General features: G+C 34.9%; 1 protein-coding gene across 2 annotated transcripts in view; it reads right to left on the bottom strand.

Annotated features, from left to right (window-relative positions):
• LOC100334158 (voltage-gated potassium channel subunit beta-3) overlaps positions 1 to 20,109 on the bottom strand; it is an 81,317-nt gene extending 61,208 nt beyond the window's left edge. Inside the window, exons 1-2 of one of the 2 annotated variants that reach the window (XM_073951655.1) lie at positions 19,961 to 20,109; positions 16,154 to 16,535 (exon numbers count right to left, since the gene is read on the bottom strand). In XM_073951655.1, the coding sequence (XP_073807756.1) occupies positions 16,154 to 16,446 (293 nt within the window). In that variant the 5' untranslated portion in view covers positions 16,447 to 16,535; positions 19,961 to 20,109. Of the gene's footprint in view, positions 1 to 16,153; positions 16,742 to 19,960 lie in introns of those variants that run through there. The other variant, XM_073951656.1, reaches the window with a different exon arrangement.
• Between the last annotated feature and the right edge of the window lie 2,609 nt (positions 20,110 to 22,718).

Here is a 22,718-nt window from a genome sequence, read left to right as displayed (position 1 = left end):
TTAAAAACAAAACTATGCTAATGAGGGAGAGATGGTCAGTAATGGGCGGGGCTTTCCTCCTCTGTTGACATGTACAATACGCTTATTTCACACGGTCGCCGTTTACTAAAGCGAGGCTGCGGTGGGAAGAAACCCGAAAGTAAAGGACCAGCACTGTAAACATTGCGGTAACATGCTGTGGACTACAAGCCTCCAGCTGTTGCCGAGATTTCAAAATGCAGAAATGGTGTAAACATCACTTTAATATTATACAGTACGTTTAATTTAAACAATTAAAAGCAATTTAGCATCAAACAACATCACAATCCCTTTCAGAGTAATATGCTCAAGTGTCCTCCTAGGCTTCAGTTCATGGCAGCAGGTAAACACGGTGGGGATCCTTTCCTGCTTCAGCCTGTAACCCGGTGAGCGATAAAACACTGCAGTCCTCTGCAGCACACCCTCGTGTTGTCTGTAATAGTGTTGTCCTGGTACTAAAGTTTTAAAAACGTCCATTTCCCGATAACATTGAAGCGCCGCTGAACGCGGATGACTCAACTGATCTTCACGGCTGCTTCGCTCTCCAGTCTCCGTGTATCTGTGTTTGCGCTCAGTTCACCGCTCTTCACCCAGTGCAAACATAGATACACGGAGACTGGAGCGCGAAGTAGCCGTGAAGATCAGTCGAGTCATTAAGCAGATCACAGTCTGTGTTTGTACTCGGTAAACAGCGAAGGGTGAACTGATGACCTTCTCGGCCAATCACAAGCATTTCTGTTGAGCACTTGAACACAATGGCAAATCAGCGCTGTTTTAAGAAAGCCATCAGCAGTGGCTTAAATGTTAATAGGAAATTGACGGTTTTTCTTTTAATTCAGTATCACGACAGGTCTAATATTGTGAAATAATCAGTTCATTAACTAGAGTTTGATTAATGGCATCTAAAACGTGTGTTTGGGAAAGAAAAACTTAGCTAACTAGTGCTATTTCCCTTAACTTAGCTAAAAAATAAGCTCTGATATCCCTTTTTATTTTTACTATTCATTCTGAACAGACCTTCGTGTCACTCGGAAGGCGTTAAAATTATAAATTTGAGTCACTTTATCTTCGCTGATAAGATATACAGCCAAGTGCACAGCGTTCCTATATAACTCCCAACGATATTTCTGGGTTTCTTCCCACCGCAGCCTCGATTTCACTTTTAAAAATGGCGGCCGCCTGAAATCAGTCCAGGGCCGGAGTGGGACTCTTTTTCAGCCCTGGAGTTTCAAGCCTCAGACCGGCCCACCTCAGTTCACGACTGACTATATTAAAATAAGGTCATTTCCAATTCAGTTTCTAATTACACTATCCCGTCTTTTTTTTTTTTGATAAAACAGGTGCTTTAGAACTTTAAATGTTCAACAACCCTAACAGTATTATATGTCTTAACAATAAAAATAAATAAATAAATAAATAATCATACAAAGACGAGGATCAAACCCAGGTCGGCTGCGTCGTAATCTAAAGTGCTTACCACTGGACCACTACAACTGTATAGTGCAGAGAGACTCATCTGAATTATATCATCATTAACCTGCAGGCTGGTTATAAATAAAAAGAGCACAGCTGCGGTAAAATAATGAATAAGATGACTGTGGTCAAGTAAATAAATAAATTAATTAAAAAAGTGTGACTGCTGAGAGCAACAGATTCTGGAGCTAGGGACACCGGCCCTCGCGGCCAAAAAACGGACCGGCCCACCGAGAATTCTCCCGGTCCTCCCGATTAGCCAATCCGGGCCTGAATCAGTCTATGGGAGAATGTCAATCAAAGTGTTTCTGCAGACTGTTTTCATCAAGTGTCATCATAACAAGTAAACGTAATACATTTTTACCATTACAGGCTGGTTATATTCACTTACTGCTGCCACACAACTGTCCCTAAGCCCTTTATTAAGGTGATTTTTGCATAATAGGTCCACTTTAAAGCTTTGACTGCTGCAGTTTGAAGTTCTCCTTTGACTTCTTGGACCTGCTGTAACAATCAGATGTGGACTGTGATAAAAAAAAGTGATAAATAGGACAGATGAATGTGAATTTGTAGTTTCTCTGCCTCACTCTTACTAGATGTTAAAACATCCTAGAACTTGCTCAGCTCCTGCCTAAACCCCGCCCAGCCTAATGTGATTGGCCATCTCAATCATTTTGACATTTGCTGTGTGCAAGCAAATAATCCATTAGTAATTGGACTGATGGTTTAGTTGTGCTGTGAGTGTGCACTTGGGTGGCTCAAATTCAATTCAATTCAATTAGAATTTTTGGTATAGCAAAAAAAGGTGTAATGCATTTGGAAGAGCAAAGTGACTGGACTGGTCCATGCCACACGTTACACTTTTTTTTAATGCATCACAAAGCAACTGACAAACACCTCAATGCCCATCATACAACTTCCACCTCCTCAAGTTATTGTTACAGCTGTTGTTGTTTTTATTATTATCATTATTATTAGTATTATTATTATTACCAGCATGAGTATATTATAGTTATCAAGTTAATAATCCATCATACATATCTTTAATATTATTCTTTCATGTGGGTTTGTATAATTCATAATTAGCATTGATATAGCGTTTTTTTCTCTTTTTTATTATTATTTTTTATTATTTATTTTTTTGCTTATTATTCTCATTGCTTTGTTTGCTGAACTTTATTTTTTTTTACTCTTTTTGCTTCTTTTCTTTTTCTTCTACTCCTCCCCTTCCTTTTCTGTTTTTTTAATTTTATTTATAGATTTTTAAATTATTATTATTATTTTATTAATTTTTGTTTATTATTATTAGTTTATTTTTTCTTTTTCTCTCTTTCCCCTTCCACTTACTACTATTATTATTATTATTTATTATTATTATTGTTATTATTATTATTATTATTATTATTATTACTTGTCCTCTCCCTGATTTCCCATCCTCCCCTCACCTCGACACCTTTGTCATAAATGGTATTACTTTTACTTTTTGTTATCATTATTATCATTACTGTTCTGACTTGTCCTGTTATCTTTTCATTATCATTATTACAAGTATTGATACCATTATCATTATTAAGGTTGCAGTTGTTGTAGTTGTAGCGGTAGTAGTAGTAGTAGTTGAAGTAGTAGTCATTGTAATAGTATCGATTGTTATTGAATTATTGTTATTGAGTAATTGTTATGGAGATTATTGAAGTAGTAGTTTATGTAGTAGTAGATGTCATTGGTATAGTAGTAGCAGAAGTAGTAAAGGTGTGGTTGTTACAGTAGTAGTAGTAGTCGTTGTTGGTGTAGTAATATCAGTAGTAGATGTTGTTGATGTAGAAGTGATTGTGGTAGTAGTAGTAGTAGCAGTAGACGTTGTTGTATTAGTTGTAGCAAACGCTATAGTAGTATCAGTAGTGGTATCAGTAGTGGTTGTTGTTTTGGTTTTGTTGCTTTGTATTTGTTATTTGTTGATGTTTTCTTGTATTTGTATGATTTTTGCATATTCTAATAAAATAAAAAATAATAATAAAAAGGAAGAGCAAAGTGTCATAAACAACTATGATTTCATGCTAAAATTTCTTTTCACAACCTGATGATCCCTCTCAGCAGGCACACAACATCATAAGATGTTAATATTAGGTTGGATTTAGGTCATGACGTCAGGTCTTTCAAGAGTTTGCCCTTAGCTGATGATTGATCATGGAGCGTGTTTGGCATGCTGTCCCGGGAGACAGCCCTGAACTCGTGAGATCCTCGAGCCCGGGGCTGCCCCCCGTTGCACGGCGAGAGGGAAGTCCGAGTTCAGGTAGGTCTCGAGAACTCCCCTGCTTGATAATGTTGGAAGTAGATTATAATGCTATGAAGCGTCTATGCTGTCAATTTAGATTTGTCAATTTACTTGTGTTACATGTTTTTGGTCTGTGGGAGGAAACTGCACCTGCAGCCTACCTGAGTATCTCCATCTTCTAATGGCTACTTCCATCAGGATAACGCACCATGTCATAAAGCATGAATCATCTCAGACTGGTGTCTTCAACATGACAATGAGTTCACTGTACTCAAATGGCTTCCACAGTCACCAGAGCTCAATACAATAGAGCTCCTTTAGGATGTGGTGGAACGGGACACTCGCATCATGGATGCGCAGCTGACAAATCTGCAGCAACTGTGTGATGCTATCATGTCAGTATGGAGCAAATTCTTTATATATTTCCAGTATATTGTTGAATCTTTGCCACGAAGAATTCAGAGCAGTTCTGAAGGCAAAATGGGGTCCAACCAGGTACTAGTAGGGTGTACCTAATAAAGTGGCCGGTGAGTGAATGGAACACTGGTCTAGTAGTTTCAGACATTCTATTGAGCAAAATCGTACAAACAATATAGCTCTCACACACTTTGGTTCATGCAGGGTGAGCCGAAATGCAAGAACATCGTCTGCCAAGTTCATCGTAAATCAGCTCAACGAGTGAATTGTGTTCTTGACACAAATATGAATAAGAAAAATGTGCTCTCGGCTCTCTGTTTAATAAGGCCAGGGGTTGCTTTGAGAGCCAGATGGCTGTGCTTCTGTTGCTGATGAATGCTGCTGTTGTAGCATCTGCAATGAATCAGCCCAGTAGCAAAACCACAGGTATATGAGGGAAACAAATGATGCACAGCAAAACATCCTGAATAACGCCAAACAAGATCAAACTCAGATATTTAAGGAGACGTTACAGTTATTCACCCTTCTGAGAATTTTTTGTTTCTTTGTCAAATATTTTTTAAATGATGTTTTAAGAGAGCAAGAATATTTTCACAGTATTTCCTATAATATTTTTTCTTCTGGAGAAAGCATTATTGGTTTTATTTCGGCTAGAAAATAAGCAGTTTTTAATTTTTTCAAAACTAATTTTAGGTTCATATTATAAAAATTTTTTTTTGATTGTCTACACGGGGAGAACATGCAAACTCCACACAGAAATGCCAACTGACCCAGCCGGGGCTCGAACTGGCAACCTCTTGCTGTGAGGCAACAGTGCTAACCACTGAGCCACCGTGTTGCCCCATATAGTAATATTTAAAACCTAATTTAGTAGTAACGGTATTTGTTTTGCAAATAAAGAAAGGAATTATATTTATAAGGTAAACATAATATAAAAAGAAATATTTCATATTGGATTAGTTATATGATTATATACTTGCTGATGCAGCTGAAGACAAAATTAATAGCCCACCAGTGAAATATTAAATCTTTTAAAAATATTTCCTAAGTGATGTTTTACAAAGCAACGACTCTTTTTCACTGTATTTCCTATTAAATATTTAATAAATTCACAGCATCTCCTATTATATTAAATATTTTAGTAATAAATAATAATAAATTCACAGGTTTTCCTATTATATAATTTTTTAGTAATGAATAGTAATAAATTCATAGTATTTCCTATATTATTAATTATTTTAGTATTAAATAGTAATAAATTCACAGTATTTCCTATTATAATAATTATTTTAGTATTAAATAGTAATAAATTCATAGTATTTCCTACTTTATTAAGTATTTTAGTAATAAATAGTAATAAATTCACAGTATTTCCTATTATAATAATTATTTTAGCATTAAATAGTTATGACTTCACAGTATTTTCTATTATAATAATTATTTTATTATTAATTAGTAATAAATTCTTAATATTTCCTATTTTATTAATTATTTTAGTAATAAATAGTAAAAAAATTCACAGTATTTTCTATTATAATAATTACTTTAGTAATAAATAGTAATAAATTCATAGTATTTCTTATTATATTAAATATTTGAATAATAAATTCACAGCATTTCTTATCATATTAAATATTACAGTAATAAATAATAATAAATTCATAGTATTTCCTATTATATTAATTATTATAGTAATAAATTCACAGTATTTCCTATTATATTAAACATTTTAGTAATAAATAGTAATAAATTAATAGTATTTGCTTTTATATGAATTATTTTACTAATAAATTCACACTATTTCCTATTATATTAAATACTTTAGTAATAAATATTGAAAAATTCACAATATGTGTTTGGACTGTGGGGGAAACCGGAGCACCCAGAGGAAACACACGCCAACTCGGGGAGAACATGCAAACTCCACACTGAAATGCCAAATCACTCAGCCGAGGCTCGAACCAGTGACCTTTTTGCTATGAGGCGACAGCACTACCCACTGCACCACCGCGCCAGCTTAGTATGATTGTAAATAATTTTTGAAAAAATGTTTTTAAAAATGTTAATTAAAAATTTTAACTAACCTAGTTAAGTCTTTAAATGTCACTTTAAGCTGTATAGAAGTGTCTTTAAAAAATTTAGTCAAATATTATGTGCTGTCATCATGGCAAAGATAAAATAAATCAGTTATTAGAGATGAGTTAATAAAACTATTATGTTTAGAAATGTGTTGAAAAAATCTTGCTGTTAAACAGAAATATACAGGGGGCTAATAATTTAGGACGGCTAATAATTCTAATTTCATCTGTGTGTGTGTGTGTAAATTTATTTCAATGTCTTTCTGTACACTGAATCGTGGGATGATGTGTTTGTCGCTCTGCTGACTGTTGAAACGCATTAATATTTGTACTCCGTCATGCAGCTCCAGAACGCTTTTCAAAGCTGGATTCAGTGCATCAGGGTGCACAGAGACTGCCGTTGGCCAATCAGAGCACAGCGGTGCAGAAGAGGCAGCCAGTGACAGCGCAGCCACATGTGTAGTGAACATGGGGGGAAAAGAACAAATCTGCTCTCATCACAGAACATCTGCATGCAATCCAGAGCCAGAGAGAGAGAGAGAGAGCGAGAGAGAGAGAGAGAGAGAGAAAGATTGAGGTTTAAATATTACTCTTTACATTCGGTTTCTGACCATCTAAATGAAGGGTTTCAATCATGTGGTCTGCATGTAACGAGTGTCTCTAATAAGAGCAGCGTTGCAGGAGCTGTCCATGGTTCTGAAATTAATCAAAATGCTGGATCAGCAGGAATATGCATTGATATTTTAAAACATAATTCATTCCTGTGATGCAAAAAAACTATATTTGAGCTTCACTACAGCAGTCCTGAATTTTACATGGTGAATTAGAAATCATTCTGAGATGCTAATTTGGTGACTTTTATTTTTTATTTTAATAAATTATTGTAATTTATGGTTGCTCAGCTCAGACGGAGCTCAGTTTTTAGTATTGGTTATATATAGATATTTACACCACTGGTCAAAAGTTGGGGTCAGTACGGTTTTTAAAGGTTTTAAAATAAGCTTCCTCTGCTCACCAAAGCTGCATTTATTTCATCAAATACAGTACACACTGTAAAAGGTTATTGCACTATAAAATAACTGTTCAAAAGTACTTTATAATTTAGTTAAATTATTTATTCCAGTGATTTTAAAGATGAATTTTCAGCTTCAGTACTTCAGTTTTCAAAGTGACATGATCCTTCAGAAATCACTCTAATATTTATTATTATTAATATTATTATTATTTATTTTTTTTAATTAATGGTAATAGTAATAAAAGCAATAATGATGAGTAATAATTACATTTGAAACTACATACAATAAGTAATTGGTAAATATTTAATAAAGAAGTATTTAATAATTTTTTTACATTTAATAAATGGCATCTTGATAAACAGAATAAGTTTCTTTAATTAATTGAATAAAAAACAATATTAAATAAATAAAAACTGACTTTTGAGCTGCAGTGTGTGTGTGTGTGTGTGTGTGTGTATATATATATATAGTTGAAATCAAAATTATTAGCCCCCCTGATTTTATATATATATATATATATATATATATATATATATATATATATATATATATATATATATATATATATATATATATATATATATATATATATATATATATTTATATAAATATATGTACACACACTACCTGATCAAAAGTTGATCATTTGGAAAAGTGTCAGAAGGTAGATTTTTGCGATTAATTCATCTGTTGAACTTCATCCCAATCATCACAAATACTGCAGAAGACCTACTGGAACCCGCATGGAGTCAAGATTCTTATAGAAATCAGTCAGGTTTGGTGAAGGAAAAGTCATGGTTTGGGGTTACATACAGTATGGGGGTGTGCGAGAGATCTGCAGAGTGGATGTCAACATCAACAGCCTGAGGAATCAAGACATTTGTGCTGCCCATTACATTACAAACCACAGGAGAGGGCAAACTCTTCAGCAGGATAGCGCTTCTTCTCATACTTCAGCCTCCACATCAAAGCTACTGAAGGCAAAGAAGTTCAAGGTGCTCTAGGATTGGCCAGCCCAGTCACCATACATGAACATTATTGAGCATGACTGAGGTAAGATGGAGGAGGCATTGAAGATGAATACAAAGAATCTTGATGAACTCTGGGAGTTGAGTCATTGCAGAGATGGATGGATGCAGTCCTCCAAGCTCATGGGAGTCATGCGCAATTTTCATTCTTTTTCAACTGCAGCATGACTTTATATTCAATACTGGACATGATTTCTGTTAAGTGACAAGACTTTTGTCTAAGTCAAACCTTACAGCCCAAATTAAATCACTAAAAATCAAGGCATGATCATATTTTATTTCGGTAAAACAAGTGTAATCTGGAGGCCTTTCATTAAGCCACTACTGAAATGATCAGCTAGAAGTCAAGTTATCATTTGTTGCTCCTAAAACTTGGATAGGCAACAAGACTTCTGTCATGTAGTGTAGAAAAACCTCTCGATTTAGGATTTTGTGGATGTTTGGACTAGAAAAGCATTTTTTGCAGTGTGTTATTGCGATGTTCAAACTCCTCAGATAATAAGTACAGAAATACAGTGTTGCCGAGGTTGAACCCAGCTGTGTCATAGGAGATCCATTAATATTAGTATCTCTGTTGTATTAGATTGTACTGCTCTTTAGCTTCAGATTGTCATCTCAGCTGCAAAAACAACGTGAGGTGCAGAGACCGAACATGTGCTTTATAGAATCAGAGCACATCAAACCACCTGGTTTTGCAAAGTAGTCCATATGGCAGGCGAAAGATGGAGAGAAAGATAGAATATGCCCTCTTCTTTGCCTGTAAGGTGTGTCCTACTAAAGGCGTAATTAAGATGTAATTGCAAATTAATTGGCAGAAAATGACAAAAGTAGGTCTTGACCGATAGCGAGAAGGGATTTGCCAGAGGACAAAAAGCTCCACTTTCTGTCTCGCTCCAATTTCACAGAGTAAAACAAATGCTTGTGTTGTCTCTGTGTCATGTGCTCTCCCGTCTATTGTCTAGTCCCACCCTCCTTGTTAACCCATTATTAGTTAATTATGTTCATCTGTTTGTGTGTTAATTTACTTCTGCTTATATTCTCCTCATGTCCGCTGTCCTGTGCCAGTTCGTCGTCCCCCTGTGTTCCTGCTCCAGTCTTGTCTCGCCAGCCCAGCCAAGTTTGTTTGTGTTATAGTAATGTTTTCCCCCTTGGGGTAGTTTGTTTTGCCTTTTTGTTTTATTTGTATTTTATTATCAATAAAACCCATATTATTTTCTGCACCTGCACTGTAAAAAATAAATCCGTAAAATTTACAGTAAAAAAAAACGCCAGCTGTGGTTGCCAGCACTTTACCATTAAAAACACGGTAGAAACCGTAAAAGTAATTTCTAATTTTTAAGATAAATTACCGTATTTATTCATTTATAGAGGTTATATGTTTGTATTTTGAATGACCAACATCCACACATCTTTTGTTACACAGTTAGACACGTTTGCACACCCACATGCAGGTGGTAATGAGGAAGTTACATAATGAGCCAATGCTCATCACAATCAACTTTTCCTCAGTGTCATTCACACAGCTACTGAACACCAGTATGATAACACGCATAATTAAATTAAAGTCATGAAATAAACATTGTTTATCAAAATTAGATGTAACATAAATCTCTAATGAACAAAACTGATGGGGAAACAATTAAAAAGATCCATATTAATGTCAACAAAATGCATAAAAAGTTATGTGCCACGCAGGGAATTCTGGGAAAGTAAATTTACGGTTATTTGCTGTATATATTAAGGAAACACACCGTAAACCAGGTTACGGATTTGTAAAGTAGCATTTTTACAGTTTTTTACTGTTGAAATCATGGCCATTTTTACAGTGTGAGTCCTCACTCCTTTTTTCTACACCAGTGGTCCCCAACCACCGGGCTGCGGACCGGTAACGGTCCGTGGAACAGTTTGTACCGGGCCACATAAGAAATCATAAATTTTTTCTGAAGAAAATATTCCCCCCGCGACTTGGTTTCTTCCACTCACCCCCCGCCATCTCGCGTGAAATGGAATATGCCAAAATCCACCACAGAGCAGGCAGAACGATCGCTAGAATATAGCTCAGTGGTGGTTGTTGAAAGTTTAAAGCTATTTAACAGGTATTATAGAGTCCAAATCAGCAGAGCATTTAAGGATTGTGCATATATGTGTGCGTGCATCGCTAAGTAAGTACCTGAAATCATTGCAATATGTATCTATATGGAGTTTCACATAATCATACTCATTAGGGCTGTAACATGCCAATGCAAACATTTAATTCGGCTATGCGGTTGTATTATTGTTAAAATGTTCGTCAGTTTAAATGTTTGGCACAGATGTTATGTATTTGATGCATATAAACCTTGATTGAAACATAATCATTCCGCGATAGTGCAACTAGCGCATGCGCACGGAGTTGTTCATGATTAACCTGGATGCACGAGCGCAGCAGCGGTGTTCACGTGATTCCCCCCTCCCTGGCCCACACCGGTCCATTGTAAAATTGACAAACGATGACAGGTAATAAAAAGGTTGAAGACACTGCTCTACACAAACCGTGACACGAAATGCAGCCATACGTCCCACTAATTATGGCTACATAATTCGCGATCTCCAAAAACGTATATAGGGGTACATTTTCAGAATGAGCCTGTGTTGGCTAATAATACTGTCCTTTAAAAAAATGTAATCACTTTTATTCCAGCCAAACTTTAAAAAAAATAAGACTTTCTCCAGAAAAAATAATATTATAGGAAATATTGCGATTTTTTTCTTGCTGTTATGCATCACTTGTGAAATAAAAATAAATATTAAGAATTTAATTAATAAAATTAAGATTAATAATAAGAAGTGTAAAATCAAATCCGTCCAAGAAGATTATCAACCAGCAAAACTCAAATAAAACAGCATCCCTTCAGTGCACTCACTCATTTAAGTGCACTGCTATATCGGTGGACTAATGTAGGGAATAGCAAATGAAGGGATTTCTGTACAGAGCAAGTTTAACTCACATTATGCTTTTTCCCTGTAATAAATCTGTTGCATGGCCTCCAGTGGACAGCAATGAGAACTGCATGTCAATTATTCATGGAAGTACGAATCCGCTTTTCAAAAGACGAAACCTGGAAACAGATCGCTGTCCCCCCTGGAGAGACGGTGCTTTTAAGTGCTTCCATCTGGAGAAAACACAATATGCGCAAAAAACATAAAAGCGTACGCAGATACACACTTCAGCCAGCAGTATATGCTCTCAGACAAGCATTTTGTTCTCCCTCTGTGTGCCTTTTATTATTTTTTTCCTCCCTGTCACTCATTTTCCCGTGCTAATCATTGCCCTCTCTCGTAATTTTTTCTCTTTAAGCCGCTGAACATAAGCCTGTGCTTCCTGCATGTGCGCCATCTTCATCTTCCCAGAACTAATGTGTGCTGTAATCTACAGCTAAAAACACACAGTTTCAGGAATTAGAGATAATCTGGATGCTCAAAAAAAAGGGAGTAGTCAGCCTGTTAATCGTTACTTTACAATCATTTGCATCTATATATGATGTTTTGTGTGATGTATTGTGAAGTGAGATGTCAAAATTCACCTCCTGACACTAGATATGACCATATTTGTTAGGCTGTGTGAGGACACTGAAGCCCCTGTGCCTCAAACCAGCAAACCTCCTGCACAGCCGGCAGTTCCCATGGCAACCTGCACAGAACCAATCACCTGGGGACGCAGAACAGCCTGATGGGATTTGTGGTGCAATTATAGCAGGATCAAGTCTGAAAGTATTATAAACTTCAGACAAGGGTGCAGCATGCTGTATGTGTGCTAATATTCATATTTATTACCCAGAGGGCACCCTGATGTCAAAATGACATAAAAAACTGCAAAAAAACATGTCAAAATACTAATCGATTTGATGTTAGTTGACTTCTGTAATGTAAAGATGACTTCAAACTGACCTCTAACACTGATGTAGGAAAAAAACATGTCAAAATGCTAATCTTTTTTATATCAGTTGACTATTTTGATGTTAAAATTACATCAAACTGACCTCTAACATTGATGCAAGAAAAAAAAAACATGTCATAATACTAATCGATTTGATGTCAGTTGACTACTTTAATGTAAAAGTTGCATCAAATTGGTGTTTAACATTGATGTAAGAAAAAAAACATGTCAAAAATGCTAATCGATTTATTGTCAGTTGACTATTTTGATGTTTATATAATTACATCAAACTGACCTCATTGATGTAAGAAAAAAACATGTCAAAATACTAATCAATTTGATGTCAGTTGACTAATGTAAAAGTAGCATCAAATTGATGTTTAACATTGATGTAAGAAAAAAACATGTCAAAAATGCTAATTGATTTATTGTCAGTTGACTATTTTGATGCTAAAGTTACATCAAACTGACCTCTAACATTGATGTAAGAAAAAAAACATGTCAAAATGCTAATCTATTTGAAGTCAGTTGACTACTTTTATGTTAAAATTACATCAAATTGACGTCTAACATTGATGTAAGAAAAAAAAAACATGTCATAATACTAATCAATTTAATGTCAGTTGACTACTATAATGTAAAAATTACATCAATTTGATGTAATTTTTAACATGTTTTATTTTCTTGCATCAATGTTAGATTGATGTAAGAAAAAAAAACATGTCAAAAATTCTAATCGATTTGATGTCAGTTGACTATTTTGATGTTAAAATGACATCAAACTGACCTCTAACATTGATGTAAAAAAAAAAAAAAACATGCAAAAATCCTAATTAGTTTGATTCGGTTGACTACTTTGATGTTAAAATTACATCAGTTTGACATCTAATATTGATGTAAGAAAAAAAACGTAAAAAATGCTATCATTTTTTAAATATGGTTCAGTTGACTATTTGATGTTAAAATTACATCAATTTGATGTTGTAACCTTGATGTCCAGTTGACATTCACATATTGATGCCTTTTTGACCACCAAATTAATGACAATATTATATAAGAGCATTTTAATCATCCGAAAGCTTCAATTTCAATGAACAAATTTACACTGGATTTTGTTTCCCCATAATGTGTGTAAAAAATTGGCGTAAAAACTAGCGTTTAAAATTGGCGTAAAAAAACATCAACAATCAATTATAATGTTCTGTAATCAATTTGAATGTGTTTTACTCCAATGTTAGATGTCAATAACAATTATTTATATATAAATATGAAGAGTTCAGATACAAAAACCTTTAAGTGCCGTCTGAAATTTCCATCGAAAATTATTGTTTTTCTCAGACTCCTATAATTATGTTGAGTTATTTCATTTTAAAGACCTTTAAAAGAGTATATTCTTTGCCCTTCACTTAAAAATTATTATTTGATGTATTTGTTGTGGAGTTAATTCAAGCCTTTCTGCGATGAGTCACACACAATGTTGTTACAAAGTTCATGCACACACACAGACACACACACACTCAGCGCATGTTTAATTTTGCACAGTTTTTGCACGCCACTATGACAGGAAACACGTTAATATCCACTGCTCTATGGATATCAGTTCTGTTACTGTACAAAATAAATCTGATTTAACGTCCACAAACCGGGATTGAAGCGTCTTCATTTATAGTTGGACTGACACGCAGCTGTGCTGATGAAGACGGTAAAATCGCTGTGATCCATTATAAACATGCACTGTTTTAGAAACGTTTTAATCTTGTGAAACTCATCCGTGATCACATTTGATGATGACTGATGATCACAGAGCGCTGAACAGATCTTTTAATCCTGGTTGCCTTGTACACATCCTGTCTTGTTGATTTGTTTATACACGTTACTACGGATGTTAATACGCAGCTGTCAGTCAATTCGGTGGTATAGGGGAACTTCTACATTACGCTGTGGTGGGCCTCAAAATGGGAGGGATTTGGAATTAAACGTCAGGACATTTAAAAAATGCTACTTTCTGTGTTTATATTACCCCAGTATGACTGTGGACACACTATACACACACATAGTTCTGTCCAAACAGCTTACAAAAGATGATTTTCATCACAGGCGCCCTTTCAACACTACATACCCTTTCAAGCAAACTCTGAACAAACACTAAAAACAATGATGCCTTGAGTTTACAAAATAATTTAAAGGTATAAGTGGCTGCGAACATTATATTTGAGGTGAGTTTAAACAAACAAAGTTGAACATTGCTAAATGTAATTTATTTGTTTAAATTCAGCCCGTATTAATTGTTTGCAACAACTTACCTTAAAAAAATGAGTAAATCCAATTTATAATGTTTTAGCACTGTAAAAAATGATGCGTTCCACACAATTCCTTCATGTTCTCCTAACACAAATTAATTAAGTTGACTAGATTGTTTAGTTTTTTTTACAAAGTTAAGTGAATTGAACATAAAACGATTAAGTTGTAGCAAAAAAAAAAACTCAAGAATTGTGTTGATTCAGCTCATTTTAAATACAGTTGAAACCAGAAGTTTACATACACTCTAAAAAAAGACACAAAACATTTTTTTTAAAAAGTTTAATATTTTAGGTCCGTTAGGATTACCCAAATCACTTACATTTGCTAAGTGCCACAATGAAGAATAAAGAGAGAATTTTTTTTGAGAATTTTTTATTAATTTCTAGACAGTCAAAAGTTTACTACATTTCCTTGTTTTATTTTTAGCTTTGCTTTTTAACTGTATAACTTTGGTCAAATGTTTTGGGTATCCTTCCACAAGCTTCTCACAATAGTTTGCAGGAATTTTGGCCCATTCCTCCTGGCAGAATTGGTGTAACTGAGTCAGATTTATTGTCTTGCTTGCACAAGCTTTTTCAACTCTGCCCACAAATTTTCTATAGGATTGAGTTCAGGGCTTTGTGATGGCCACTCCAAAACATTCACTCTGTGGTCCTTAAAGCACATTTGAACTAATTGGGCAGTATGCTTAGGCTCATGGTCTGTTTGGAAGACCCATTTGTGGCCAAGTTTTAATTTCCTGGCTGATGTCTTGAGATGTTGCTTCAGTATTTCTACATAATGTTCTTTCTTCATGATGCCATCTATGCTGTGAAGTGGACCAGTCCCTCCTGGAGCAAAACAGCCCCACAACATGATGCTGCCGCCCCCATACTTCACAGTTGGGGTGGTGTTTCTAGGCTTGTAAGCTTTCCCCTTTTCCTCCAAGTGTAACACTGGTCATTATGGCCAAACAGTTCAATCTTAGTTCCATCAGACCACAGGACATGTCTCGAACAATTATTATTTTTCCCTGTGTAATTTAGCCAATTGTAATCTGGCTTTGTTGTTGATTCTGGCTTGTTGATTTTCCAATGTTGTCACACAAGGAAGCAGTGTGTTTGAGGTTTTCCTTCAATACTATTCTACAGTTGTGCCTCCAATTAACTCAAATGTTGTCAATTAGCCAATCAGAAACTTCTAAAACCTTAACAGCATCATCTGAGCTTTTTCAGGGGCAGAATAATCTTATTGTAGGTAAACTTGACTTTCAAGAAAAGTTATAACAATTTCTCGAAAAAAATCTGTCTCTCATTATTCTGCTATTAAGCAGAACAGAAACAAATGTGATAATCCTAATTTACCTAAACGAGAGCAAGTTTAGTCACATTAACGTCAGACTTTTTAAAAAATGGATATGTGCCTTCTTATAGAGTGTATGCAAACTTCTGGTTTCAACTATAAGTAGCTTGAACAATCATTTTTTGAGTGAGTGTGTCTAATATTTCAATCTGAGCTTCGGTCCTGCTTCTGCTACTTCCATTTTCCTGCACCTTCATTTATCATCCTTTCACACTGACTTTATCGGCTCTGACATTTTGACACCACTGAGAGCAGATTTCCCAGAAGGCGTCCACACACACACACACACTCACCGGTACAGCATGGCGTGTCTCTCAGACTGGCAGTCATTGATGCTGAGGCCACACTCTCTGAGGTAAAGCTCCAGACGCCGGCGCTCCACCAGTCTGTGTGCCGCTTCCAGAATCTGCGACGCCAGAGCGTCCGTCTCTCCTTTCTGCCCCTTCGCTCGGTTCTGCGCATTTATTTTTGCCCCAGCGCTGATTGCTGCCGCTGAAGAGGGTTTGGGCTTCTTGCTGATCCCGTACAGATCCTCCACCGAGAACTTTCCCCCTTTCGCCCCACGACCTCCTCCAAACATGGCCATTATTGAAGAGTTTAGTGTGTGTCCGTCTTCACTTTGAGCTCTGAGTATTTAAACACACTCCAGACGGCTGGACTTGACGTGATAAAAGACTAAAGAGAAGTTGAAAAAAATAAATAAAGTGTCAGCATACTGGGATAAGGTATCATTTGGAGATATATTTATCTCTAACAGATGAAAAGAGGAAAAAAATGAAGCATCGTGGCTGTTTGTTCTTTTACAAAGTGAAAATGCTGCCCAAACATCTGACTGTATCACTGTCAAAACTACACACACACGCACACACACACACACACACACACACACACACACACACACACACACACACACACACACACACGTTTACTTTTAAAACAGCATCTTTTTGTATTATAACAAACGTTGCATCTATTAAAAAACGTACTGCTTTAAATTGTTTAGTTGAATCAAATGAAATGTTCTAGTCATCTCAACTTGCATTAGTAAAACTGACTAAAATACTAAGTTAAACTTATTAAAATAAGTTAAAGTAACCTAAAAACATGTGTTGTCGTATCCTATTTTACACTGTAAAAAATGCTGGGTTCCTCACGATTCCTTCATGTTGTCCCAACTCAAATTGATGAAGCAAGGTAATTGTTTTTACAAATTTAAGTAGATTGAACATAAAGCAATTAAGTTGTCCCCCAAAAAACTCAAGAATTGTGTTGAATCGGCTCATTTGAATGGAGTATGAAGTTTCAAGCAGCAAAAAGTGTTTAGTTTTCATTTTGTAGTAAATATATAGCGATAGCTCTCTTTACAGTATGGTTGTATTAATAACAAGCAAAGAACGACACATTTATTACTGTATTTATTTATCTTTGTTAACGTTAACTAATAAAAAAAACTTGTTAACTCACAGTGCATTAACTAATGGTAACAAGCATGAATTTGTATTTTAATAAAGCATTAATAAATGCTGTACAAGATTATTCTTAGTTTGTGTTAGTAAATACATTAACTAATGAAACATCATAAACTCTGATCAATATATCTAAAATGATTATTCATTTTATTATTAATATTATTATTATTACTTTATTATTAATTTTAAATTATTAACTATTAAAATTTTAAAATATGCATCGTCACTAAATAGCAAATGATAAGATTTCTTTAAACCGATGCATTTTGATTCCTCCAGTGTTAAAAATGCTGGGTTCCACACAATCGATTTGTGTTGGGACAACATGAAGGAATTAAGCCTTTTATTTTTTATAAATTTAAGATTAAACATAAAACAATTAAGTTGCCCCCAAAAAACTCAAGAATTGTGTTGAATCGGCTCATTTTATAAAAGTAGTTTGAAGTTTTTTATTTTGAAGTAAATATAGCGCTAACTCTCTTTACAGTAGGGTTGTATTAATAACAAACAAAGAACGACACATTTATTAAAGTATTTATTCATCTTTGTCAATGTTAGGTAATGAAAATACAGTTGCTTATTGTTTAACTCAGTACATTAACTAATATTAATAAACATGAATTTGAACAATGCAATAATTAGTAAATGTTGAATTATGATTATGAATTATGAATTATGAACATTCTATTAATAAATGCTGTACAGGTTTATTCTTAGTTCATGTTAGTAAATGCATTAGCTAATGAAACTTTATTGTGTAACTCTGACCAATATAGCTAAAAATTATGACTTTTATATTGTTATTATTTTTATTATTCATAAATGATTAACTCTTAAAATTTCATAATATGCACCATTAATAAATAGCAAATGATAAGATTTCTTTAAACCGATGCATTTTGATTCCTCCAGTGTTAAAAATGCTGGGTTCCACACAATCGATTTGTGTTGGGACAACATGAAGGAATTAAGCCTTTTATTTTTTTATAAATTTAAGATTAAACATAAAACAATTAAATTGCCCCCAAAAAACTCAAGAAATGTGTTATATCGGCTCATTTTATATAAGTAGTTTGAAGTTTTTTATTTTGTAGTAAATATATAGTGTTAACTCTCTTTACAGTAGGGTTGTATTAATAACAAGCAAAGAACGACACATTTATTACAGTATTCATTCATCTTTGTCAATTTTAGGTAATGAAAATACAGTTGCTTATTATTTAACTCAGCACATTAACTAATATTAATAAACATGAATTTGTATTTCAACAATGCAATAATTAGTAAATGTTCAATTATGATTAATAAATGCTGTACAGGTTTATTCTTAGTTCATGTTAGTAAATGCATTAGCTAATGAAACCTTATTGTAAACTCTAACAAATATAGCTAAAAATTAATACTTTTATATTATTATTATTATTATTATTATTATTATTATTATTATTAAATGATTAACTATTAAAATTTTATAATATGCACCATTACTAAATAGCAAATGATAAGATTTCTTTAAACCGATGCATTTTGATTCCTCTAGTGTTAAAAATGCTGGGTTCCACACAATCGATTTGTGTTGGGACAACATGAAGGAATTAAGTCTATAAGTTTTTATAAATTTAAGATTAAACATAAAACAATTCAATTGCCCCCAAAAAACTCAAGAATTGTGTTGAATCGGCTCATTTTATATAAGTAGTTTGAAGTTTTTTATTTTGTAGTAAATATATAGTGTTAACTCTCTTTACAGTAGGGTTGTATTAATAACAAGCAAAGAACGACACATTTATTACAGTATTTATTCATCTTTGTTAACGTTAGGTAATGAAAATACAGTTGCTTATTATTTAATTCTCAGTGCATTAACTAATATTAATAAACATGAATTTGTATTTTAATAAAGCAATAATTAGTAAATGTTGAATTATGATTAATAAATGCTGTACAGGTTTATTCTTAGTTCATGTTAGTAAATTCATTAGCTAATGAAACTTTATTGTAAACTCTGACAAATATAGCTAAAAGTTTTATAAAAATATGCTTTTGTTAAACTATTTCTAAGTAGCAAATGATACGATTTCTTTAAATCTTTAAATGAAAGCATTTTGATTCCTTCACAATTTCAGTTAGCATATTAGTTTTTACGGTCACACTTTACAATAAGGTTCATTAGTTAATGTTAATTAATGCATTCACTAACATGAACAAACAATGAACAATACATTTACTACTGTATTTGTTCATGTTAGTTAACGTTAGTTAATGAAAATACAGTAGTTCATTGTTAGTTCATTGTTAACTCATGGTGCATTAACTAATGTAAACAAGCATGGACTTGGATGTTAATATTGCATTAGTAAATGGTCAATTATGATTAATAAATGCTGTACATGTGTTGTTCATGATTAGTTCATGTTAGTAAATGCATTAACTAATGAACCTTATTGTAAAGTGTTACCGTTTGTACAAATTTAAGTGGATTGAACATAAAACAACTAAGTTATCCCAACAAAAACTCATTAAAACGCTTATTTTAAATGTAGTGTATCAAATTAGCATTTCTTTTCGTAATGCATCCATTTTTCAATGATAAAATGCACAAAACTAAGAAAATTTTCATCGATTTCTTACTTTTATCTGTTTGCTCGTTTCCTCTCTTTCTCCCGGTGTCTTTCGCTCTTTGGAATGAGAGATGACAGGGGATTTACAATGATGTGGTTTAGATTTAAAACACACAAACACACACACACACATAGAATAATGCACAAGCAGCTTGGATTGGACCTGATTGGCATAAACCCTGGGATAAAAAGTGACCAGGTCGCTCCACCCTCATCCAACAGCTCAAAAACGCTTGATGCAAAAGAAGAGAAGCTAAAAAAACACATAAAAACAAAGATCTCGAACCCAAAAATAACCACAAAGATCTAATAATAGTGCATTGATGTGATCATAATAAAAACTTCAAACAGACATCTCTCCAAGGGCTATAATAAGAAAGCGCTATAGAAGAAACAACATGAAAAAAGATGATTGTGATTAGTATGTGCAGTCCTTTTGTACAGATGTGCATTTCCATAGGGAAGAGGGAAAAAAATCTAAAGTTGTTTTATATACTTATAGTGTTCGATGATATTGATCATGCAAATGATATTCACCTCAGCAGTTTATTTATTCATTTTATTATTTTAATATTATAGCCTTCGCCGGGTCAGTTGGCATTTGCATGTTCTCCCCGTGTTGGCGTGGTGCTCCGGTTTCCCCCACAAGTCTGAAGACAAGCGGTATGAACTGGGTAAGCAAAAATTGACTGTAATGTGTGTGTTTGAATGAGTGTGTATGGATGTGTGATTAAGAAATGTTGCACCATGGTGCTCAGGATGACCTGAGTTTGATTCCCGGCTCGAGGTTCTTTGCCTATTCTCCCAATGCTTACATGTCTGTCCTCCACTATCCTATCACAATAAAAAGGTGAGACCCCCTAAAACACATCCATTAATTAAGACCATTTGAAGAGTTTAGATGCAAAAACCCAACCCAGGCTCATTCTGAAAACGTAGCCCCGCGGACGTTTCTGGAGACCGCAATTTACGTGGCCGGAGGTACGTATGGCTGCATTTCGTTTTTTGTGGTGGCGTGACGCCACTCCTCTTCACGCTCGCTGGTTGACGGCTCACCTCCTCAGTGTGGAGGGCTTTCCCGCTGCAACCAGTTTGTCCGGTTAGCTCGTTGTGTTACATCAGCGAAGCAAAGGCCCGGAGGAGAAGGAGCCGACCTGGTTCGAGTCCGGGGAAGAGCGGATTCAGAAATCAAGAGACAAAAAACAGAATCCAAAAAATAAAGCGAACAAGTTGGTAACAGGGCGAGAATGCTGTGAAATCCAAAGACGCTGTCGAAATTGGACAAGGATTTTCTTTTTCTGGACGGCTTTTGTAAATCATCGCTTGGATTTAGGGAAGAAGGAGGAGGAGGGTGGCTCGGTCAGCCGATTGGCCGGCCGCCCAGTCAATCGTTCAGTCATTCAGTCAGTAAGTCAGTCAGACGGACGGACGGTCACTGGACAGCGGCCTCCGGCGGCTTTTTACGCGAGAACAGCGCAGGCACGAACGGCTTGCGCTAGCGAGAGGCGTTTCAGATGCAAAAAAGCACACACAGCGGCCTCTCACCGATTCGCAAAAACAAAAACTGGACAAATACATACCTCCCGGGACGTATTTTGCGGTCTCCAGAAACGTATGCAGGGCTACGTTTCCACAATGAGCCTGGATTGCAAAAACCTCTAAATGCTGTCTGAAATTTTCTTCTAAAATAAGCATTTCTGTTAGACTCCTTTGTAAAGGTTTAGTAATGTCACTTCATGGCAAAGAATATGTCCTTTTTTATGGTCTTTAATGTAAAATAATTCAACATAAACAAAGGAGGCTGTGAAAAATGCTCCTTTTTAATGGAAATTTAGAGGGTTTTTTGCATCTGAGCTCATCATTTATTAATTAAAAATAATTTTAAACAAAAAAATGTAGCCTTCTGGTAATTTTCTGCCAGTACATTATCTTTTTTAGACAGATTAATTTATATTTAACGGTGTATTAGTGAGTAGTTAGGAAAATACCTTCTATAGCACTGCATTTCCTGTTTTAAACAGACTCGCTGAGCACTGAACTCTCTCTCTCACACGCACACACACAGATGTATTGCTCTCTGTCCCATTTGTGTCAGAGGATGCAGGAGGGATTGGGAGGAGATGGCGCAGCTTCACAGTCATTAATCTGTTGCTCTCAGCAGCTTTAAGCACTGCATTCATAACAGCGCGCTATTCATCTTTCACAGCACTTCCAGCATGCACAGGAGACGCGTTTATAAAAATCTACTTTTATTTTGCTTATTTTGAACATAAATCTGCTAAAATAATGATGCAAAAAGAAGTACACTTTTGCATCGCTTTAAACAGAGTACACACAGCTAAAGGCAAAATAATAAGCCCATAATTTATCATTATTATTTGTAATATTGGGCGTAGCAGTGGCGCAGTAGTGCTGTCACATCACAGCAAGAAGGTCACTGGGTTGCTGGTTTGAGCCTCGGCTCAGTTGGCGTTTCTGTGTGGAGTTTGCATGTTCTCCCTGCGTTCGCGTGGGTTTCCTCCAGGTGCTCTGGTTTCCCCCACAGTCCAAAGACATGCAGTACAGGTGAATTGGGTAGGCTAAGTTTTTAAGTAAAGTCAACTAATCGCTTCAAAAGCTGCAGGTTTACTCTCATTTTTAAGTAAAGTCAACTAATTGCTATAAAAGCAGCAGGTTTACTCACTTATTTTAAGTAAAGTCAACTAATCACTACAGGTTTACTCATTTATTTTAAGTCAGGTCAACTAATCGCTTTAAAAGCAACAGGT

Source organism: Danio rerio, chromosome 5, assembly GCF_049306965.1.
Source record: "Danio rerio strain Tuebingen ecotype United States chromosome 5, GRCz12tu, whole genome shotgun sequence".
Classification (NCBI taxonomy): Eukaryota; Metazoa; Chordata; class Actinopteri; order Cypriniformes; family Danionidae; genus Danio; species Danio rerio.
This window is presented reverse-complemented; position numbering and strand designations above follow the sequence as displayed.